The sequence below is a fragment of the Ahaetulla prasina genome, chromosome 1, assembly GCF_028640845.1.
Source record: "Ahaetulla prasina isolate Xishuangbanna chromosome 1, ASM2864084v1, whole genome shotgun sequence".
Taxonomy (NCBI): Eukaryota; Metazoa; Chordata; class Lepidosauria; order Squamata; family Colubridae; genus Ahaetulla; species Ahaetulla prasina.
This window is the reverse complement of record NC_080539.1, coordinates 259,472,225-259,496,921: the sequence shown is the minus strand read 5'-3', so window position 1 is coordinate 259,496,921 and position 24,697 is coordinate 259,472,225. Positions and strand designations below refer to the sequence as shown.

The 24,697-nt window shown below is 35.6% G+C and overlaps 1 protein-coding gene across 3 annotated transcripts in view; it reads right to left on the bottom strand.

Annotated features, from left to right (window-relative positions):
* Positions 1–750: 750 nt before the first annotated feature.
* Positions 751–24,697, bottom strand: part of CPT1A (carnitine palmitoyltransferase 1A) — a 54,887-nt gene continuing 30,940 nt past the window's right edge. For all 3 annotated transcript variants that reach the window (XM_058156466.1, XM_058156459.1, XM_058156473.1), the window contains 10 exons: positions 23,819–24,014; positions 21,659–21,847; positions 16,695–16,800; positions 15,867–15,983; positions 15,451–15,615; positions 10,873–11,007; positions 8,716–8,868; positions 6,446–6,550; positions 4,992–5,084; positions 751–2,750 (listed from right to left, as the gene is read on the bottom strand). In XM_058156466.1, coding sequence (XP_058012449.1) covers positions 2,664–2,750; positions 4,992–5,084; positions 6,446–6,550; positions 8,716–8,868; positions 10,873–11,007; positions 15,451–15,615; positions 15,867–15,983; positions 16,695–16,800; positions 21,659–21,847; positions 23,819–24,014 — 1,346 coding nt within the window. In that variant the 3' untranslated portion in view covers positions 751–2,663. The remainder of the gene's footprint in view (positions 2,751–4,991; positions 5,085–6,445; positions 6,551–8,715; positions 8,869–10,872; positions 11,008–15,450; positions 15,616–15,866; positions 15,984–16,694; positions 16,801–21,658; positions 21,848–23,818; positions 24,015–24,697) is intronic.

The following is a 24,697-nucleotide window of genomic DNA, read 5'->3' as shown; positions in this document are numbered from 1 at the left end:
GTGGGTGGAGCCTCCTGCCGGTTTTACTACCCTTCACCCCAGTGACAACACATCACACAAGCCATTTAATGGGTTCCATCCCACTCTGCATTCCGCAGGCCTGCTGGCAGAACTAGGTCTTCAGTGCCTTCCGGAAGAGTGTTAGAATGGGGGCCATTCTAATCTCTGCAGGAATGATGTTTCAGAGAGAGGGAGCCATGGTTTTCAAAAAAAAATTTCCTTACCAAGGAAAATATGCTTTACTAACCAGCAACTGAATGAGCATAGGTCACATAACAGCAAGCTATTAACATTGTTGCAGTCAGAGATAGGTTAAGTGAATAAATAAGTGTACCTAAGTGGGGTAAGGGCTTCATTGCAATTGTGAAGTTAGTAATAGATTGTTAAATGAATTTGGTTTTCTCATTGCTTGTCGGAAGGTCACCAAAGGTGCTCACATGACCCTGGGACACTGCAATCAAAATAAACGAGTCAATTGTCAAGCATCTAAATTTTGATCATGTGACCATGAGGCAGCTGCAATGGTTCTAAGTGTGAAAAAAGGTCATAAGTGACTTTTTTAGTGCCGCTGCAACTTTAAACAATCACTAAACGAATGGCTTACACATACATATATACACATACATATACATACATACATATATTTAAAGTCTAAATATTGGCAAACCAATTCTTTCAAAATGAATTTCAATAGAAATTTCTATGAAAGTTATAAATAATAAGAAGTCTATATATCTAATATAAAATTCACACTTTTAAATAATATTTTTATTAAGAATAAGCTGTTTACTATGTGTTTAAAGATTTACAACCAAAAGCAGTATTATATACAGGCAGTTGACATTCTAAGAGGATATAAACCAAGGTCAGAAATTGTTTTTGTATCATTTTTTTTTTAAAAAAAGACATTTAACCTTTCAATCACTTACAGTAAAATTCATGTTAACTTCAGCCAATTACACATTTACATTTCCTTAAAATATGAAACATTGCATTGATAATGCACTAATGAAGCATGTTTACAATTCAAATATCTAAAACCTGAGTCAAACCTAATAATGCTCTTGATAAAAGAAGATTCTTAGAATATAGAGATGGGTCAGTTGTTAAAATAAAGCATATAACTTAACAGAACACTGACTTAAGAATGCAGCATGACATCCATTGCTTCCCCCCCCCCATAATTTTGTGATGTTTATCATTCTTGATCATATGAAACACGCCCCGTCTATTCTTTTGCAGATTTATACATCAATATTTATTTAGGGAATAATATAACTGATTTGCATTAATTAATTAATTTATTTTATTTTTATTTTAATTGAAGTCAAAGAATTTAATAGCAAATTCTCAGGACAGCAACTTCAGTCCCATATCTTCTATTGGTATTAAAAGCTCTTGAACATCAGGGTTTAATTAGATTAACCTCCATATTTGTTACTTGATGTGTCTTAAAGCCATTAAATTTGGAAAAACAGACAATTGCTGGATAAGGCCTTTTAGATCTTATGTAAAGACTTATGAGAGACTGATAAGAATTGTAAAGACTGTTAAAATTTCATTTTCTGATTTTTGTAATATTTGCATTTCTGGTTCCAGAATAAAGTTCCTGCCAGCCATAAGACCAACTATCTTTTTTCTTAGTAATTTCTAATGCAGATTTTTTAGTAACACCATTCATGATTTGTCATATTCTCTACATTTTAAAAAAATCTGAGATAACTCCAATTTAAACTATGACATTTAAGTGTTAGGTATTTATATTAATGCCTATTTATGAGTCATACGATAATTGCTTAAGGCAGAAGGTGATCTGGTCTTTACACTGAAGATTGTCCCAACAGATTTTAAACCAGCTGATTAATTGTAATGCACAAGGAGTGATGGGATGAAACAAACTGAATAAACTCCTGAAGCAAGATAATTTCACTTTTTTTGTAACAGTGTAAAAAATATTATCATAAGAAATAGCTTTTATTATAATACAAATAAAAATTATTTGTAAGATTTTTCATGAAAACATACCCATTTTTATCTGCAGATACTATATTCAACATTGCAAATTCAGCAATTCTTATTTTGAAATTCAGCCATTCCACTTTTGAAATTCAGCAAATACAGGCTTTAAAATTATATACAGAAAAAGCCTCATCTGACATTTCAAGTAACAAGACAGGCTTAATTCCAAATAGCAAAATATTTTCCCCCACCAAGCACAATTCACTACATTTTCCTGATGTTTCTAAATGTTCAATGAAATGCCTTTATTATGTATGTCCTAAATGGTAACTTTCTGAAAAAACTCCCAACAATTAAATCAATTATGTCTTCTGCTGTTATATTTCAAGTCATATTTTTCTATTAACATAAGATAATACATATTCTCTTAATTTATAGAACACAAATAAAAAATTGTTAAATTAAGACAAACTAGGAATAAATTTCATGTTGCTATTTCCCAGCAAATATAAAAATCTCAACAGTCATTTCTCTTGAAAAAGAAAATTCTTCTGAAGAATTAAACGGATGGACCATCGAAAGCACACAAGAATGGTTGTTTATATACCTGGGAATGGATTGCTGCTCAGCATAGCTTATTTTCAGTCACTGTACAGAAGAGTTCTCATCTCCAACATTGACCAACTAGTTCTACTGTTAAAACATCATTTAGTAGAATTTTTGCCAAGGTGAAACAAATCACGGATGTCGCACAATGCTTGATTGAGGTTTTTCCCAAAGCGATGAGAATTCTGAAAAAAGTTAAAGATCAAATTCACAATCACATAGCAATCTTATAGTGTACGTAAAGTATGCACGCATATACACAATTCTACTTTTTTAATGTATGAAGCTGATTGCCATGTACTTTCGTTTATTCAGTGATGTGATTTTCATAGGTTCTTTTTATAAAAGCCTTTAATAGGATTCATATTTAGAAAATAATTTTGACTTGATTTTATTTATTTACTGTAACATTTATGATAACCATATCTACTAAATTAGATAATATGATATTAGTAGGTAAGTATATGATGAAAATGGAGAAAGGTAGGTTCCAAAACCATTTTCCCTAGAAAGTAATTTCTGAGGCCTGGATAAAAATGTATCAACAGCAGCAACACTATATTAGTTATGTAAGATAAAGCCACTTTTAGGCTGTTGGTTATGGTGTATCTTACATTAGCCACTTTATCTCAGATAACTGTTTATCTATCTGATTGGATCCAGGCTTAGAAGCAAAGCAGAGCTGGGCCTGGTTAGTACTTGACTGAACAATTTTGCAAAAGGCAATGGCAAGCTACTTCCATTATGTTGCTAAGAAAGCTGCATAAATGGATGTGTCCACCATCTTAGAAGTCAAAGATTTTACTTAAACTTTGTCCCAGAGAACTTCATGAGGTGTTGAAGAAGTGTTTAACAAGTATGCCTGTCTACATATAAATATGCACCCCTCAAAATTCACCTAACCCACTCTGTCTCCTTGCTCTTTCTCTCTCACACACACATTTCTTTCTTCTCTGCCTTCTGCCCTTTTCACTGGGTATGAGAGTTAAAGGTAATTCTCCCAAAACCCAGTGATCAGTGGCTTATAAGCACCAGGGATCTGTTTCAATCCTGGTGTCTTAAAGCTGTTGGGATCTGCATGGGGAGGAATCGTCTCTGACCTGATCCTACCAAGACTAAGGAGTTGTTTGAGCTGCCCAAGTCTGAGGATACTCCATCTTTGATCCTAGATGTATCTGTCTGGCCAATTTAATCTACCAGGACTGGCACAGTCTGGGTTCTTTTGATGATTAAAACCATCTATTGGGATCCCAGAAATGTGCCTTCTCTGCAGCAGCATCTGCCTTTTGGAAGGAGGCTTCCTGCAAGAACCAGACGGCTCCCTCTTGGCTGTTGATGGGCCTTGAAAACAAGGCACTTTGCCCAGGTCTTAGGCAAGAGAAAATAAAACCCTTTTCCTTTCTTCCTGCTTAGTTTGATCTTTTTTATTTTATTATTTTTTATTAAATGGGCTCTTATTTTATTTGTGAGCTGCCCAAAGTTGTTGGGAGTCAGGGCAGAAAAATTTGATAAATAGATAAATAAAAAAGCCAGAAACAAAACCTATAGTAGATTGCAGCTGGCATCTGTATTTTCCAACCTTTGTTTAGTGTAACCAGAATATATACATGCTTATTTGGAATACTGAAGTACATTATCTAAAAATATTGGGCAGTATTTTAAAACCGATAATGTATGTTATACAGTTTCTTATAGATCCAATTTTCTTTTGAGATAAGCAGTGCAAAAAAATATGCCTGATACAAAAATGGGGCTATTAGTGAATCATACAGGATGAGAGTTAAGTGATATTCTTAAATTGCTGTCTTCTAAACATTTAGTTGGAAGTAAGCCACAGTCAAGCATGCATGCATACACGCACCCGCGCGCACACACAGAATATTAAAATTCTTAGTGCTACAGTTATTGTCACTTTGAACCTTGAGATGAGTGGCATATAAATTTGGTAAACAAGCTGTCAAAAATCTTTTGATCCATGCACTGTAGTTTATTTTAGCATGGAAACCCTTGGTGTAAATTGCTCTGTTTGGTTGAATAAGTCTGTAATACTTCTGTCACTGAACATGAATGTATATAGCTTATTCTCATTATTTCCTAATGAGTTGCATTGTAATCAAGCTATAGAAGAACTGTTTCCCATTAAATTTTTGCTGTTGAATGTAGAAAATATTTCCCCTATTCTTCCATAATGGTTGAAATGAATTATGCCAGTGTTTTAGGTGCTGCATATACCATGCCCATGGGGGAAAAAGCTTTTACGTGTGTGTGTGTGTGTGTGTGTGTGTGTGTGTGTATGTGTGAACTTAAAAAAAACCTTGCAAGACAGTCATCCTTGGTCTGGACATTGTAAGCTGTGTTAGAACTCAGTAAATTACAATATAACTTAAAACTAATCATAGTGACCATAAAATTAATAAAATACTTACTGTTTCAGTACAGGAAAATTTACTGGATACATGGAAGTTGATGAGATTCTCACCCACAATAATGTAAGATACACCATAACCATCATCAGCAACCTGTAGAAAATATACGTAGAATACCTCAGTTCTCTACATGTCCATAACAAACCACCTCAAGACTATTTTGTTTTTAAAGTCCAATATAAGTGCTCAATAGGACATATTTTTATGTTTCAATAAAGACAGGCATCATTTGAAAACAGTTTATCATTATGGGAAGAACTGAAAGGAATGTCAGGCTAATATACTGTGCCTTCTCAAGGTGATAGGAACCTTTTGCTTTTTAAAAAAAAAACTGATACAACCTCAGTAATTAAATCATGCACTGTGATTGATCACAATTATTAGTCAAATTTATTTAAGGCAAATGGCATATTAGCCTTACTGATTTATAAAGAATTTAAATAATCTAATGGATTTGTTTAGGAAATTGTGTAGGAAATGTATATGAGGTAATACAATTTCTTGGGGAAAAAGCAGAAAAATTGGCAAAAATCTATGGATGTTATCATGATCAGAGAAACTTCTCTGAAAATTATTTATGAATGGTCCTTTTAAGAATTAAAAAAAATTGCATAACAATTCCTATTAATTTTTTTAAACAACTGTGGTTCTTTAATCCACATGTGGAGAATGTATCATATTCATGATATAACATCAATATCTAACAATTTCTGACATTGTTCTAAAATAATGAACAGATTTATTTAGTCTGTTACTTGTCTTTTGTGTGACAAATGGTCTTGACATTATGCAATACAAGAGGAATAAGAAGCTATGAAAGCATTTATTTCCTGAAATATAGAGCAGTTGTATTTATTACAATGAAAACCAGAAAATTTTGGTTCTGTGCTACCTTTATTATTATATGGTTAATTTAATAAAACATATAAAAACATTTGAGTAAGATATTCAGTTTGTAGAATCCCCTAGTTGAGGTTTGGTTAAATTATACAGTGCATTATTTAAATTTATTTTCATGGATTTTTAATATATTATTGGTTGGCCAATAAATTACTAGCAATAAGAAACAGAACTTTTTCCTTCTCTGATCTGTTCCAATATATAAACAACATTAACTTCTCAGCCTTTTGTTAAACTGTAGACTGACTGATAGAATTAATAGATTCTATCCATCTCAAAAATTATAATATGAAAACGGGTAATTGCTTAGATTATGAGGAGAACAATTCATGTAATGTTGTCAATCAATTGTTTTAAAATATAACATTTCTGATCAACAACTCATTTAATTGGATTTTTGCTCTTTTCCTTAGATATGAAAGCTTAAGGTTCATAAAGTTCATGTTCCCACTGATAAATATTTGAGCATAAGTCTGCAGCCTTGTATGACAGAAAATGTGGTTGGCATGAGGTGATCTGTAATACTAGGTGTTTAAAATAAAATGCATACATACAGGTCCAAAGCCTCCACCACTGGACTCCATTCCAGGATTCTTATTCAGATCAATGTGTTGTTGAGGTGTTTGACTTGTTGAAAGTCTCCAGGGTTCTGCCAAAACCTGGAAAAGATGATATAAGAAATCGCACATTTTTCAGCTGCTTGCAGGAATAAAAACTACTATTTTGAAATCAAAGGACACATGCAACTTGAGTAAGCAAACCATCTGTACTTTTGCCAAAACCTCTCTTACAACCACAATTTCCCCAAAACGGATGGAATGTCACTACTGGAAATATCCCCAGAGCATTTACAATTGGAATGAATAGTGGAGTTTTTCCATGAATTGTGAATGGAAGATATGTCAATATGCAACGCATGTTGCTTTCAACTCTCAAAGGCCTTATCAGAGAATTATTTTATTTATATTTTTATTTATAAAATAAATAGCATTATTTAAAATATTTATTTATATCTTATTTTGTTTATTATAGCTTGTGAAATTGATCCCTATATTATTTTGGTTACGGTGATGAGGAATTGTTATAAAAAATGGCAGAGGGGTAAAAAAAGCCTGCAAAATGGGATAAAACAATTATTAATGATTGAAAAACATTTAGTATTTGTTTTGTACTTTTACTGCATTTGTTTTACATACAATTTAGTCTGCTTTCTATTAAAAACAATCCCAAAAATACTTCTGTGGCACCAAAGTTAAAGAAAGTACAATAGTTCAAGGATGGATGACATGTGCCGTATATCACAGAAAAGGTATTACATTCTGAAAATCCTATTTTTTTCACCAAAGCACCTAATACTAACTGTGTATCTTCTCCAGCATATGTAGGAATTGCAGAATTAGCTGCACAACTTTAGAAAAGCTGTAGTTTCCTCAAGAAGGTGCATACATGTATCATGATTGTATGTCAAAGGATATTACTGAAATTAAATCCAAAGCACTACATAGCTTTATCAGTTAGACCAGAGATCATTAGAACTTGAAAGGTTGTAGGCTAGATTAGGAGGTTAAAAACAATCCCAGAAGACCATGGCAAACTAAATGTTACCAAGAAAATTACAGGAAAGTGACCATATAGGCACCAGCTCACTTCCTTTTATCATTTTTCTCTTGTAGTTTTCCTTCTTCAGAGAGTTTTTAGAAAAATGTATGAATTTCAGCAGACTCCTTGGGCTGCTACTTTGTTTCATATAACCTCCAGGTGTTTCCAAACCATCGCAGTTTGTTTCTTGATTTGGTCGAATCCAATGCATACCCTCCATTTTTGTATTCAACATTTCTATTTCTATGATTCCAGCACAAAAAGGCTAAGACCAAATATGGCACTGCATTTGCAAATTATTGTAATTCTTGTTTCAATAAATTAAAGTGTTCAAAATGCACTGAATGGACACATTTAAAATTTGCATATATATGCATATATACGCAAAAAACCACCAAATCCAAAATAAAAGCCTCCTCCATCAGTGAAGAGATCCAGCAAAGAATCATCCCCAGGGAGAAATCATCACAGAACTCCAGAGGCCACAACACCAAAGCTCAGGACATTACAACACAACCTACCACCCAGGATGTTACAGCACAAGACTCAGGAGGTCACATTCCCAGAACTCAGGACGTTTCCAGAAAGCCCATTATCACTACAGGAGGTCACATTCCCAGAACTCGGGACATTTCCATAAAGCCCATTAACCAGATTGTTACAACACAAAAGACTAATGGGCACACAACTAGGACCACACCCACACAGAATGCTACGAAACAGCTGACTCATCTGCAAACACCCACTCCACCTACCAATCAAGATGCAACTACACAGCCAACCAAGCCCCTTACAGCAACACTCCCCATCTCCCCACCAGTATTTATAGAGAGACGGCAGCTCCGACCACACTTTGCTCGCACAAGCACGAAGCTGTAGCCTGAAGATGATCAGTGAGACTTTGTTGAAAAGTCGCCAAGATACTCTCAACCTTACACGGGAAAAGACCCGAATACGCCAAGACCTACATACCTATACCCGTGAAAACCTACGAAAACAAATGTGTGTGTGTGTGTTAGCCTTCTTTAATATACTAAATTCTTAAAATACACTTATTTTAAGTCTTGCAAAGATTTTAAGCCTCAGAAAGTTTTCTCAATGCTTCAAAGTTTCTAGTTTAAAAGGTTTTCAACTGTTTGAACAACAGATCATTAAAGACACCAACACAAATTTTAAAAAGAGAAAAAACCCAAATTATTTGCACAAGTATTATATGGTTACTTACTTCTTTTAGAAAAGGTGATTCAACAGCAAGGTATTTGGAGACCACATAAAGACAGAAAAGATGACGATCAATGCCAGCACCAGTCATGGCCAGACGATATAAGCGCTGATGATTATCAGCAGCAGCCTTGAACAGATTACGCTTCTTTTCAGGCTGTAAATTAAAAGGGAAAAACAACTCACTATTTCTGTTTAAATGCTATTAAAATGAAACACCAAATTCTAGAAAAAGACAAGCAATCCAACTACTAAAGTCCCTTTAGGAGCACCTGGAGTGTCACATCCCACCCACTGGATTTTCCTCACCTGTACAATCTCCCATTGCAATTGCACTACTAGGGAACTGTAATGATTTTTTTAACATGAAAATTTATTAAGAAACAAATGGATGGAGAGTAGCAAAGGGAGCTGACTCATATATATATATGTATATGTATATGTATATGTGTGTGTGTGTGTGTGTGTGTGTCAAAAGAGGCAGATGTGCCTATCACATTGCTAGCGTCTGATAGATAATGGGAAAGACAAGGCAGTTCCAACAGTTTTCTATGTTTGTTTTATTGATATTCCATCTAGTTTATATGCAGTGCAAAATGATGGACTTGAAGACAGAGATACTGGAATTAAAATTACTGAAAGACCAACAATCTCAAATATGCTGATTGAATTATTTTAATGGCTGAAGGTGAAGAAACCTTAAATAATGTTTTGCTCAAGATAAAAGAAGGCAAGATAAACGCTGCTATTCACTATTTTAAAAAGACGTGGAATGCCAATCCAATGCAAATAAAGAGAGAAAAAAACCACAAATTTTACCTTCCGAGACTCAAAAATGTACGTAAATGCTACATGGGATAATAAGGTAACAAATCTAAACAAAACATTGAAGTGCAGAGATCTGCTGATAACAAAGGTACATTTTATCCAGACAATGATTTCCCCAAGTGCAAAATGTTTACTAGTTAGATTTTATCCTGCCTTTATTACTTTTTATTTTGCTATGAAATTCAGATCATCAGAAAGGCTAAACAAAACGAAGACAAACTCTTAACTGTGATGCTGGAGAAAATGTTTGTCAATACATGGCACTGTCAAAAGAACAAATCATCCAGTACTAAAGGAAGTGAAACCAGATTGCTTGTGGGAAACTCTTAGTACTCTATTGAAATTATTATTAGATATGTTGGACATACAATGGGAAAAAAGTAGAAAGTAATTGAAAAAGAGGCCAATAGAAGTCAAGGTAGATAAGTATTATGATTGATGATATAAACGTACAAGGACTCAGTTATTGACAAACAATGCTACAAAAACAAATGATGTCTTTCTCACAAGGCAGAAGTGATTGAACAAATGAACGCAACAAGTTTTATATTATAAAACTGGCACTAAAACTATGGACACTTCCATATGAAGTTTCTATAAATAGTTTGATTGTAGCACTAAAACTCTAATGATATTAATTTATATTTTTACTACCTTGAGCTATTAATGTGTCCTACATTTTCTTTGTACTCATTTGAACTCACACATTAATCACAGGAAAACTGATTTTATGTCCCTATCATCAATGGTTCCTAATGGTGAAGATTTAATGGCTTTTACATATTGCTCTGGAAATCTAAACACATGGTTTAAGTAATATGAAAGATGAAAAGAGTACTTTTACACAGAAAACTTTTTAATAACATGTTTAATAATTGAAAATGAAATTTTCAAAGATTGAAAATTAAGTTTAAGACTTTGAAGTCTTAAACTTAATATACCAAACATAAATAGTACTTTTTATGACCACCAGATGGCTTCATCTTTTCCCAGCTACTTAGTTTCAGGCAGTTCTGTATATGTACACTCACCAAATTTATTGTGCTCCATTTGGAAAAAACTAATAATGTTTATATAAAAGTAAAAGCAGAAATTGCACAAAAAATGTTTCACTCTAAAGTTTTCCTGACCTCAACCAATTATTTGTCTAAGGAAAAAAACTTGAAATATTTGCCAACACTTTATTTAAATATTTATTTACTACAATGTGTTTATATTACTCAGGAAAGCAAATCAAACTACCTGTTTGTCTTAAAAATGGTGGGCTTAAATAAAAGTAAATTTAAATAAAAGCGAAGGTAATATTTAGACTTTATTAGCACGTTAAACTTACAATTTCATTTGGGTCTTCCATAGCTTGCACAAATTTGCAGGACTGGACAGTACATGAGCGGACTGTTTCTGTTCTGCCTTCTCTAAACAGGCGGGTCATAGATGCTTCGTATGTTAAGCAAAATTTTCCCATGTCCTAAGAAAAATACAAAGTTATTTATATGCAACAGTAAAAAAAAAGGTCACATATATTATTTATTTATTTATTTATTTATTTATTTATTTATTTATTTATTTAGTGTAAGATGTTAGTATATGAAAGCCAGGAGTCTACAATGTTATTACAGAATAGAAGTTTGGCTAAGATTGCAAGTTTGTTCAGTTCATGCTTGCACGCTATCCAGAGTGCACCACAGGACGTGAACTAGCTCTGCACACAGAGCAGTTAATGGCATTCTGCTGGAGTGTCGGCGTCATCCGGGGCTTTTTCTCTGCTGGTGTTTGCCTTGCATTCAGGCTGGTTTTTTGCTTCTGTCGTTAGTCCCACTGAAGTACTACCTATTGATCTACTTGGATTCACATGCTTTCAAACTGCTGAATCAAGTGAGGGGAGCTTATACTGTCATATGGTGATAACTCTTGAACAGCTGAAATGCAGACAGCCAACCTTCTCTGGTTAACAAATCCAGTGTCTTTAAGTTGCTAAACTACCACGTCTCTTTGACATATGAATATAAATATTGACTTCCGTTGGCAACGCAGGCTTCGTGGACGTCCCTTTGGGATCGTCTGCCCTGGGTTTCGTCAAACCGTCCCTGACAGCGTAAATGGGCTGTCAGACGGTTTGGAATTCTCTCCCCCGGGAGAAGGGGGAGAGAAGAGTGGTCAGGTTTGGGTAGAGCTCCCTGGGAGCCCCTGGAATTTAACCAGGGGATCGAAGGGTGAGAGCTCCCCTTCAGCCTGACGAAGCTCCGTGCCCAGGGTGCTTCTGTTTTTACAGAACAAGAAGCCGCGACCATCTCTGTGCCGAGGTTTATTTTTAAAGAGAACTCAACACAGACAGAATGAAGCAGGAGACTAGCAAGAATTTGCAAGTAATAAATCTTAACTTCGGTTCTTAAATAGCTTTCCTTTGAACTAACTTTCAACCTGAGTGGATTTAAAATGGCGTTTGCAATATATAAAGGAAAGTGAAAGTTATAACTACAAAAGGATAAAGGAAGAGATTTTAAGACTGTGGTTGCAGAGAAATTTAAAAAGATTTTTTATTAATTTTAATTTTAAGAAATAAAGTTTAAAAGAAGATGGCAATTAAGCAATTAAAAACAACTGCTTTTAAAAGTGTTGGAGTGTGCTGGCATTTGCTTGTAAGAAGATTTTAGCAAATGGTGTTTTAGGTATTGGAAGTGAAAGTTAAGGAAATGCTTATTATTAACTGCTGGCGTGGAACCTATAAGAACATAACAAGCTACTTTTTAAATGGAATGAATAAGAACTGTTAATGATTTTTTTTTCTTTTTACCTTTTTCTTTATCACAAATGTTTAAGAAGAAAAGTTTATTGAATTATTTTTTTTCTCTTTTTGGTAGATTTTACAGTTTAAAAATGGCTCTTAAGCAAACAGAACTAACTACTAAAATCTTGGAAACTTCTTCAGTTCAAATATGGAATATTTTTTTTATAGGAACTTTTGGAGGCTTATCTTTTCTTAATAAGTTTTTAAACAAGAGATTTTTACACCAATATATTAAAGATTGGAAATTCTTTATTGTTAGATGTTAAGCTGATTGGTGAGCAGATGGTGGAAAATGTGTAAGATAGAAGACAAGGGGAAGGAGAATGCTTAAGATGTGATTTTGATGGTATTTTTTTAAAATATATATATATATATATATAGGGTTTAATTTTTATAACTGATCTATTTTGGGTATAAGGTGTTACTATTTGATATATGTGAGGTATAAAGGAATGGGAAGATGGAATATCATTTAATTTTGGAGGACATATAGAAAAATTTATGAATTTGGATTATGGATGTAATGTTGGTATTTGTTAAATAGAATTTAACTGTTATAATTGATATATTTTGGATATAAGTTATAGGTATAATTTTAATAATGTTATTTGACATATGTAAGGTAAATTGAAGAAATATTAATATTACAATGTTATTTGATTTATGTAAGTGATATTAAAGATATGAGAAGATAGAATATTGTTTATTTTTGGAGATTGGATAAAAATTTAAGAATTTAAGCTGGAAATATGAATTATATTTGGGAGACTGTTTAAGGAAGAAAGGTATATTATAAAAGAATTTCTAATGAATACTGGAAGATGGAATATCGTCTTGGTCTTGATCGATGAAGATTGGATATTAAAAACTATAAGGTTCTGAAGACTTCAGGAGTGGAATGGATTGATATATATTTGGTATTAATCGATGAAGATTGGATATTAAAATCTATATATTTTATTGATGAACTGGAAATACCAATTTAATTGGAAGATTCTGAAGATTTAGGAGTGGAATGGACTGATATATAATGGACTGGAAGAAGAATGTACTTTTTTGTTTCTGGAAGGGGAGTTAAGGTTTTAGAGGGAGGAGTGACTATGGATTATGACTTATGTTGTATTTTAATTTATGATTGTTAATTTTATATCCTGTACTTTGTTCTGGGAAGTCTCAGGGGGCGGGAGGGGGGAAGGAGGGGAAGGGGGGAGAGGGGAGATGAAGGATCAATGTAAAGGAATGATTGAAGATATGTAATTAAGAAATAGAAATAATTTGAAATGAAATCGGGCTGCTCAGCTGCCATTTCAGAAGGAATGGAAAGGAGAGGAGAGAGTGAAGGAAGAAAGTAGGTAGGAAAGAGAGAGGTAGAAGAGGGGAAAGGAGAGGAAGAAGAAAGGGAAAGAGAGAGGTTAGAAAGGGTGGAAGAGAAGAGGGGAAGGAGGGAAGGGGAGAGGGGAGATGAAGGATCAATGTAAAGGAATGATTGAAGATATGTAATTAAGAAATAGAAATAATTTGAAATGAAATCGGGCTGCTCAGCTGCCATTTCAGAAGGAATGGAAAGGGAGAGAGAGAGTGAAGGAAGAAAGTAGGTAGGAAAGAGAGAGGTAGAAGAGGGGAAAGGAGAGGAAGAAGAAAGGGAAAGAGAGAGGGTTAGAAAGGGTGGAAGAGAAGAATGGGGAAGGAGGAGAGGAAGTAGAAAAGCGAAGGAGAGGAAGGATGAAGAAAGTAGAAGAAAGTAGAGAAGGGAGGAGGAAAGGTTGTGTTAAGGAAGGAAGTGGTAGCTGGGCAGGTCCGAATAAGTAACAAATGAAAGTTAATGACTAATGTTGAATAAGAGACTGTATATTGAATAGGTTGTTGGAAAATGGAAATAAAACTTTTTATTTAAAAAAAATGAATATAAATATTATATCAGTCACATAAATACGCCAAGTGCCTGATCTTCGGACCTTTCGCTGTGAACTAAAAACATATTTATTTATTCAAGCGGGACTGGCATAATAGTTTTACTATTTTAAATTGGGTTTTTATTGTTTTAGGGTTTTAAATTTTTAAATTCTAATTACGGCCTTTTTGTAATTTGCTTTGTTTTAAATTCTGGTTTTAATTGTATATATATTGAGTTTTATCCTTGGCTGTACACCGCCCTGAGTCCTTCGGGAGAAGGGTGGTATAAAAATCTAATAAATAAATAAATAAATAAATATGAACATCAACTCTTAAATTTCAATACAAACACAAACCTTTATTCCCATCTCAATTTTAAGGAAGGAAGGAAGGAAGGAAGGAAGGAAGGAAGGAAGGAAGGAAGGAAGGAAGGAAGGAAGGAAGGAAGGAAGGAAGGAAGGAAGGAAGGAAGAGAAAGAAATTAAGTATATGAGAATAAATATAGAGGAGGCAGAAGGACAACAGAGAGCAAAGGGATAGTACTGGCCTTTGTTACTGAGTGAGCAACAGTATCTAGGTGCATTTGGAGGTAACACCTAATCTCCTTATGGCAGAATCCTATTCAACAATTATTTGACTGACTTCAACAGAATTTAATCCCAAATATATTCTAGAATAGTTTCATTTCATACAGAGTATTCTCTGACTCTTTTTCTTATTCGTCTGCTTTTATCATTTTAGCGGTTTCTTTCTGAATATTTTCTGTATCTACAATGTATTTTTAGGGAATTACATGCAATATCAAATGAACTTGTAGTGCTATGTTACTTTCTGCTTTAGATACAGTCTCTCTGCATCAGTCCACACTTTACAGTATTTACTGTAATGCAGAAGACCCTTCACGAATAGGATGCATTTGTGAATTAAAAGATATTTGCCACAGACAATGGCAAAACTTGATAAAATAGTACTAAATGATGCTGAATACAGAGATGCTTAAATTTCATTTCTGGGCGATTGGAAAAAAAAATACTACAGTATTAAAGGACTTCAGCACGAAAGCTTTAGAAAAGACTGTTAGCTCTCATTAGCTACACTGGAAAGTTCATTTTTTTAATCTGGGGAAACCTTTTCTTTTTCAGCAGAAAGTTTAAAAATGGTATCAGGTACTTTATGTTTGTTATTTTTAAATGATGTCTAAATTAAATTAGAAGTACCTAAGATACTTACCCGATAATGAGCCAATTGCAAAGCAAGTTGCACAAATGCATCGGGACTAGTTTTGGTTTTCTTCATTAATCCTTTCCCAAATATATCAAAAGAAAAAGAATGAAAATCCACATCATCTGCTAATGGCCTTGCAATGTCGAGAGACTTCTCAATCACTTCTTGGCACTAAATAATAGCAACAAGCATATATTGTTCAGGAAATATTCAGAGATCCTATTTTTTAAACTATTTAATCCTAAATTTATCAGTTTATCTTAAACAAAATCAGCAGTGATCCCACTGATCTATTTTAAAAACAAACAAGACATTTTCATTGAAAAATGGATAGATGTGTACTTCAGTCAGTAAGAAACATTATAGGATAGCATCCTGAAGTATATCCGATACCTTGGATCTAGAATTGGATATGCACCCACCTCTTCAGAGATTTCCCACTGCAGCTTGGTAGGCATAGGAATGCCTAGAGTAGCCTCCCCTTTGCAGTGTCCATCTTCTGTGTATCCCAATTCAAGACAGTCAGAAAACATGACATTCTGGAGATGGATAGTGTAGATGGGGGAATGAGAGAAATACTTATAAGCATGTTAAACATACTGCTGCAGACCATACAGAGAAAAAACCCCGAGGTTTCTGATTAAATCTTGCATTTTGATTTAAAACTTTAAATTATCAATGGCTAGACAAGAAGATGTTAAGCAAGACAAAAACCTTCTCTCAATGTGCTATGATCCCATATCATATAATAAATTTCCATATTTCTGAAGTATATAGATCAGCTATTTGGCAGATTCATGGGATAAAACGAAATCATGTGCAATATTATCAATGAATTTCAATTACTCTGTTTCTGGCATATTTTTATTCTGTGAGGAACATAATATCAATATCTATTTTTTTCTATTTTCCTGGCCCTACTCATTTGCTAGTGTGCAGTCTTCAATACTAATCAGAGGTCAAGGGTTGTCCTCAACCTCAGGAAAAAAGTATGCACCCCTAGTGTAATCCATTTGATTTATGATAGGAAACAACAGTAGAATTTAGGTCATAGTTCTAATGCTTGCATAGTCCACTGTATAGTTCCAACAGGGATCTGAACTTTCTGCAGGAATCACATTTGACCCTTGAATGATGCACACTCCAAAAATAGTTAACATGACCAAGGCAAAAGCTAAATTTGATTTCATTTTATTTAAATTATTAAATTTAATTAATATGAACCATTTAATGGTAATAGAAATGCTCACCTCCCAGAGATGTCCGACAATTGGGGCATCTGCCCAAGAGTGTTCAGTATTCAGGCCCATTTTGCCATTTCTGAACACTATGAGATTAAACGACTTGTCAAACCACCTATGAAAAACAATAATGTCCATAAACTGTTTTATCACCATACATACTAATAGCAATCTCTGAATGGCAATATTTATGCAGCCAATATGGAGCCATTCAATTGCAAGAGAGATGTATCTACAGATTTGACAGGCAGATTGTTCTCTTCAATTTTGCAAAAAATTAAAAACACTTTAGATAAAAATACCCACAGGGAGATGCTGTGCCTACTTCTCCACAAACATTTATTTATTTATTTATTTAATTAGATTTTTATACCGCCCTTCTCCCGAAGGACTCAGGGCGGTGTACAGCCAAAATTAAAACCCACAATATACACAATCAAAACAGAATTAAAATGAAGCATATTACAAGAATGGCCGACTTTAAAAGTTTAAAATCCTAAAAAATTAGTAAATAACCCCAGTTAAAACTTTTAATCCAGTCCCGCTTGAATAAATAAATGCGTTTTCAGCTCACGGCGAAAAGTCCGAAGATCAGGCACTTGGCGTAAACCAGGGGGAAGTTTGTTCCAAAGCGCAGGGGCTCCAACAGAGAAGGCCCTACCCCTGGGGGCCGCCAGCCGACATTGTTTGGCGGACGGCACCCTGAGAAGACCCTCTCTGTGTGAGCGTATGGGTCGATGGGAGGCATGAGGTAACAGCAGGCGGTCCCGTAAGTACCCGGGCCCTAAGCCATGGAGCGCTTTAAAGATGGTAACCAGAATCTTAAAGCGCACCCGAAAGACCACAGGAAGCCAGTGCAAACTGCGTAGTAGTGGTGTTACATGGGAGCAACGAGTGGCTCCTCACATTACCGCAGCTGCATTCTGGACTAACTGCAGCCTCCGGGTGCACTTCAAGGGCAGCCCCATGTAGACAGCATTGCAATAATCCAAACGAGATGTGACCAGAGCGTGAGTGACCGTGCATAAGGCATCCCGATCAAGGAAGGGGCGCAACTGGCGAACCAAGCGTACTTGGTGAAAGGCCCTCCTGGAGACGGCCGCCAAATGATCATCAAACGACAGCCGCCCATCCAGGAGGACACCCAAGTTGCGCACCCTTTCCATTGGGGCCAATAACTCGCCCCCAACAGTCAGCCACGGTTGCAGCTGACTGTACCAGGGTGCTGGCATCCACAGCCACTCCGTCTTGGAAGGATTGAGTTTGAGTTTCTTTCTCCCCATCCAGACCCGTACGGCTTCCAAGCACCGGGACAGCACTTCGACAGCTTCGTTGGGGTGGTCCGGGGTGGAAAAGTACAGCTGAGTGTCATCAGCGTACAGGTGGTAACTCACCCCGAAATCACTGATGACCTCACCCAGCGGCTTCATGTAGATGTTGAACAGGAGAGGCGAGAGAATCGACCCCTGTGGCACCCCACAAGTAAGGCGCCTCGCGGACGATCTCTGCCCCCGTCAACACCGTCTGCGACCGGTCGGAGAGATAGGAGGAGAACCACCGATAAACGGTGCCTCCCACTCCCAGACTCTCCAACCGGTGCAGCAAGATACCATGGTTGATGGTATCAAAAGCCGCTGAGAGATCTAATAGGACCAGGGCAGAGGAGCAACCCCTATCCCTGGCCCTCCAGAGGTCATCCACCAATGCGACCAAAGCTGTCTCCGTACTATGACCGGGCCGGAAGCTGGACTGGAACGAGTCTAGATAGATAGCTTCATCCAGGTACTGGGGAAGCTGCCATGCAACTACACTCTCTACAACCTTCGCCACAAAGCGAAGGTTGGAGACTGGACGGTAATTCCCCAAAATAGCTGGATCCAGGGAAGGCTTCTTGAGGAGGGGTCTCACCACCGCCTCTTTCAAGGCAGCGGGGAAAACCCCTTCCACCAATGAAGCATTTATAATTCCCCGGAGCCAGCCTCGTGTCACTTCCTGAGTAGCCAGTACTAACCAGGAGGGACACGGGTCCAGTAAACATGTAGTTGCATGTAACCTCCCCAGCAACCTGTCCACATCCTCGAGAAACATACTGTAGATTAAAAAACACTTCGCACAGAATCCTGCATGATGGGAATACTGAAGAAAACTAAGGAAAGGAGAGAGAACGGAGCAAAACACTGAAAGAACAGTTTCAAATTGAAACTCTATTTCAATTATTAAAAATAATTTTATAAATCAATGGTTCTCTCTCCCAAAACATTTTTTAAAAATAAACAAGGTCGATGTCTTTGCCAAAACAATGTTCCAAATTTGGAAGAATAAATATATAGCATTGATATAGGATACTTCTCCTCAATCCTTTAATAACATATATAGAGAACAGGACAATTACTATAATTTGACTTAAATGAGACTTTACTGAAGATATAAGATTTAGAATAAAAAAATCCTACAAGGAACTCTTGATAAAGAACGATTTAAAAAAATGAATAAGTGATCATGTATTTTTCTGAAACCAACTTTACTGGTAATAAGGATGTTAGAGTTTCAGCAATTCGACCTAATACCAGTTTGGAGAAGTCAATATTTAACCATCTCAAACAACCACAAGAAACTATTTCAAAAATTTAGTGGTTACTATTACAAAATAGGAGATCCACCTCTTGACACAATCTTCAGTAGACTCATACTTGACTCCAGTCAAATTGGCACATACTTTATCTATTTAATTATTCTTGTAAAAGTTGGAAAGGTTGTTAAAAAAAGGGGGATTTTTTTTTGTGATGGCCATGTGTGACCATCCTTTTGCCATAAAACTCTTGATGCTGATAATGCTGATAAGCATTATTACTGAAAAAAGAAATAAAAACTACCCAGAGGTAGGGTTACTCCACTTATTCACTGGATTGAATATCAACCTTAAAAACAAATGAATCTATCATTTACTTAACCTTAGCAGCTAAAAAAGTAATTGCCCAATGGTGGAACACTATAGATAATTGATCAATTGAGAGATAAATTAACAAACCCTCTTCAAACATCATGTTAGAAAATATCACAGATAACACTTAAGATAATGAAATACCAGATGTAGGAATCACAACTTTATCCAATTTAAATGGACTTTATATGTTAACTTGCTAGAGAAATATTTGCGGTTGCACTTTGGATATACAACAGACTCAAAGCTTAGTGAAGCATTCAGTACTAAGCAGGGAATGAAAGAATCTTGTGCCATGTCCTTTTGTTTAATATTTATGATTAAGATAAAGGAATGCTTGTGCTGAAGCTAGAGATATGCTTGTTGGGAATGTGTATACTGTACATGCTTACTTTTGTAGGCTGGAGGCAGCAGACATCACTAGTAGCTAAGGAGAGGAATAGAAGGCTTTGCTAAATCTGGGGATTAGAAGATTAGGACTAGAGAGAGATGCTAGCTGGGAGAAGAAATGGACAACATGTACTAGCCTTACTTCATTTGTCCTGCTGAATTCTGTTTCCCCCAAAACTTGGAACCCCCAAAACATTGTCGTGGTGGCAGTGGTTAGAATGAAGTATTTTAGGCTAACTGCCAACTGCCAGCAGGTTGACTCAACCTTCCATTCTTCCGAGATTGATAAAATTAGGAGCAAGATTACTGGGGGCAATATGCTGACTCTGTAAACTGCTTAGAGAGGGTGTGAAGCACTAGAGAGTGGTATATAAGTCTAAGTGCTATTGCTATCTTGAATTGTATTTCTACCAAACCATGGCTCACCCAAAATGATGTGGGGAAAAACTTCAGAATACAATTTTTGGGGTTTTAAAACTATTTTTTCATGTCTCTAGTGATAAAGTTTAGAGAAATACTGTAAATGATGTTGGTGTACACAAAATTTAATGGAGCTATATTTTCTTTTCCTTTTATCTCTTCTCTCCTGTTGTTATTTCTTTAGCTTACTATTTCTTAATTCTTTTCTGTGCATTGCATAAAGGTTATTGTGATAGGTATCTATGTACTGTATTATCGTCTGTAACTATACTGCAACATTAAGTCATTTTTTTGTCCACAAATTGTATGCTGAAGTGAAAGTAGGTCCCAACATCTATACAATTATTAGCACCTCACCAAAACCTACAATTCTCAGTCATCTCCGAGAGTGGTGGTAAGAGTTGAACACATGAGAAAGGCATTTTGTGGGCAAAGCCAGAAACTCTTCAATGAAAGATACAAATATAATATTACTTTAAATGAGGAAACAGAATTCAGAGCTAATCTTGACTTCTAAAAGGCCCCATTGTTTAATTATTCGGAAAAACACTATAACTCAGGGGTAGTCAACCTTTTTATACCTACTGCCCACTTTTGTATCTCTGATTGTAGTAAAATTTTCTATCCGCCCACTGGTTCCACAGTAATCTGCTGTGTATCGTCGTCTGCACATGCCTCTCGTGCATTGTGGATTGGGTTTGGGGGGGCACGCTGGCTACCAGCTCTGCTTGTCTGTTACAGCTGGGTGGTGTGGGGGGAGATGCGCAAGCTATTCTGGGACGAGGCTCTTTTGTTTGCGCTCTCACTAGAGCCATTTAGTTTCACTTATGTAACGTGAACTAAACTTATGCGCAGGCGATACAAATAGTTTATTTTCAGAAATTTAAATTGTCACGGGGAATTTTATGAAAACCTAATGAAAATGTTTTTAAATAATGCTATGAATTTTTTTTAAAAAGTCAATTAAACCACCCACCATGAAAGCTGAACGCCCACTAGTGGGCGGTAGGGACCAGGTTGGCTACCACTGCTATAACTAAAAGATATTAAAGCAAGACATCAGTAAGTATTTCATTGAACAGTGTACTATTTGTTCTTTGATTTTCAATGATAGTCAAATCCATGCTTTCAGACAGAATATTTATTTTTGCCTACTGAAAATGGAATATTTATGTATACATGAAAAAGATGAAAGAATACCTCTTTCTCAAGCATAGTATACCTGTCATAGCATTTGCCGTGTAGAAGTGCCTTTGCATATGCATCCATTGATTTAACTGGATCCTCTTCTCTGTAACCTTGAACAGTATCGTCCAAAGTAACAAAGAAAGCAGCCTTTTCAATTGCATCCAATGACTGCTTGTTCTTTCCTCTTGCAAAATACGTTTGGCGAGCTTTAGCCCAAGGAACTCTGTCAGATGAATATAAAAACATTGTGTCAAATCACTTGAAGAATCTTCCTTATAAAAAGGTTGTAATTTTATATTCAGATTTAAAGTGATGTCTAATGAACTCCGTATGCATTTATTTGTCTGTGTGTGGGTGCACACAAGTCAGTATCGATTCCTGGATTGCAGCTTAATTGGCAATGCTTTTCAGGGAAGGGGTTTACCATTGTATTTTTCCCAGGGCTGAGAGACAGTGACTGGCCCAAGTCACCCAGATGACTTTGTGCCTAAAGCAGGACTAGAATTCACAGTCTCCTGATTTCTAGTCTGGTACCTTAACCACTCCATCAAGCTGGCTCTCTCTAATGAAGAATAACAAAAATCATTGCAAATTTCACCAATGCTATGTATGAAAAAAAAAAGGTTGCGGAGCAATGGAATTATCAAACAAAAAGTTTATATAAAGCTTCAAATTTTAACCAGGCATTTAACCACAATGTTTAAAAGAATCTTTGCAAATTAAAGCCTGATGCATGTAATCCTCTGACTTTCCCTATCTTCTCTCCACAATCCCCTATTTATTTATTTAGCATATGGCACATCATACACAGAATAGCAATAAATATTAACATTTCACCCAGATTAGTAAAACACAATTAAATATAATGTTAAAAAGATCTATGTTCAAATACCAATGTCTAGGTCATCTAACCTTTGACACACAGCATTGCTTATATATATATATGATGTGTATATGTGTGTGTGTGTGTGTATGTATATATATAAAAAAATCAGATACTGGACCAGTATATGCCCTCAGCTTACAGCCCATCACAATGTGACATCTTGCAGTCACACTTAGGGGACATACTATGCCCCATTGATACAGAGTCTCAGGAGATACACCATATGGGATGTGAATCCTATTCAGGATTGTCCACAGCGTGAACTAAATGAACTAGCAACTGCTGCAGCCAGACTACTCTGAAGACTTTCCTGGCTCTCAAAATACATGGCAATGAAAACAAAAACAAAAAATGGACTTTTTCAGGCTCAAATGACAAGAGAGATTGGTAATATTATTCAAATCTGCCAAATCAATGTTGAGGCACTCAGCAGATCCAAGAGCTTATATGTTTCTTAACTTTATTGGAGAGTAACATAGACATGGTCATCCTCCAAGAAATGCACATAAAAAACAAAGAACAGTAACTCAGAAGAGGCTAGATTTATGGCTACAACCTACTGTCAACCCACTTACCACCACAGCTGTGGTGTGGTTACATATATCAGGACGACTATAGAGAATGCCTCATTTTCAGCCTCTACAAATAACAATATAGATGAAGTAGTTTCCAAACTAGGTAATCTAACAATAGTAAACTTCTTTAAACCACCTCTGACAGAATGACCATCACATGTCTTGAACATCAAGCTGCATCCAACAATCTCTGCGGGCCATTATGTTAACTGGGCCACAACAAACAAAATCTCACCATCCCCAATACCCTGGCATCCCCTTTCTCTTGGCATCAAACCCATTTATCATGGTCTTTCATTCTGAAATACTGCTAATATTCAGTAGATGGTATGATGTTACACTTTGTGTGTACTCTGTTCAGTATGTCTGGATCCAATCCACTGTGTATACAGTATGTTGCATTCCTGCTACCCTCCTCACCTAATAATTGAAATAAATAAATTAAACCTATTGAAGCCTACACTCAGCCATTTCTTAGCTTTACAAGTAAGAGATACAAAATCAGTTGTAACCACTTGAAAAGCTGATATTCAAACTTTCAGTTAAAAAAAGTAATACTGTGCATTGCTAGGAAGGATCCAAATTCCAAAGATGTTTACTTTACAATTAATACATTGCAATAAGCATATCAATCAATGAAGAATGAACAGGCTACATTTAAAAGTAAAGAAGAGATCAGGTAAATAATTAAAAAAAAAACAATTAAGAAATCTATAATTACCAAGTTTCATACCTGTCTCCAGCAGTAAGAGCTGCTAACTTCTCTTCACCCGGCTGAGGCTCAGATTTGTCATTTAGGATCCACTGCACCTGCTGCTCAATCTCCCTGGGTTTCAGGAGTCTGCCATCATAGTACAACCATACTTTGTAATAGCGTCCCTTATGATATACAGCAATATGTTTGCTGTCCTTCAAATGCTGGATAGTGTCTAGAATTGAAAACCAAAATTTGAAATAACTGTAGTTTAATAATAAAATAATTTACATATTGCAGTCCTCAGCTACAAAGTACAGCTATTTTTATTGATTTTATTTTTTCATTGAATTCATATGCTGCCTATCTCATTGATAAGGTGACTTTGGTCTCTCAGCTACCGATATTAATGAAACTTTTCCATTCAATTGCATAAGAATTGTTTACTCTTTACTATAATTTTCATGAAAAAGCAGCTTAATTTTTTTTAAAGTTTTAGTAGACAAAAATCAGTTTATTTTTAAATAGAGTCAAAATTATCTTCTATGCACCCAATTATGTAATTTAATGGCTTCTGTATGTGCTACTTTTCCTAAAGTTGGATCATGGGAAAATGCTGGGATTGTACAGTAATCTGCAGAATTTCCAGCCTGCAACATGTTAGTGAAAGATATCTTGATTGTCGTAACTAGTGAGGCAATTTTATATTTAGGTTGAGATACTTAGTTGAACCATTGAAGTTGTCATATGTACAAGCAACTTATTTAGAAATATACACATATACAGGTAGTCCTCAGCTTATGACCAATTGCTTGGTGATCGTTTGAAGTTACAATGGACTCCAAAATGGGACTTATGACCGTTTCTAATCTGTTCCCCCACCTCATTTTGGGCACTTGCCAACTGTCCTGCATTATG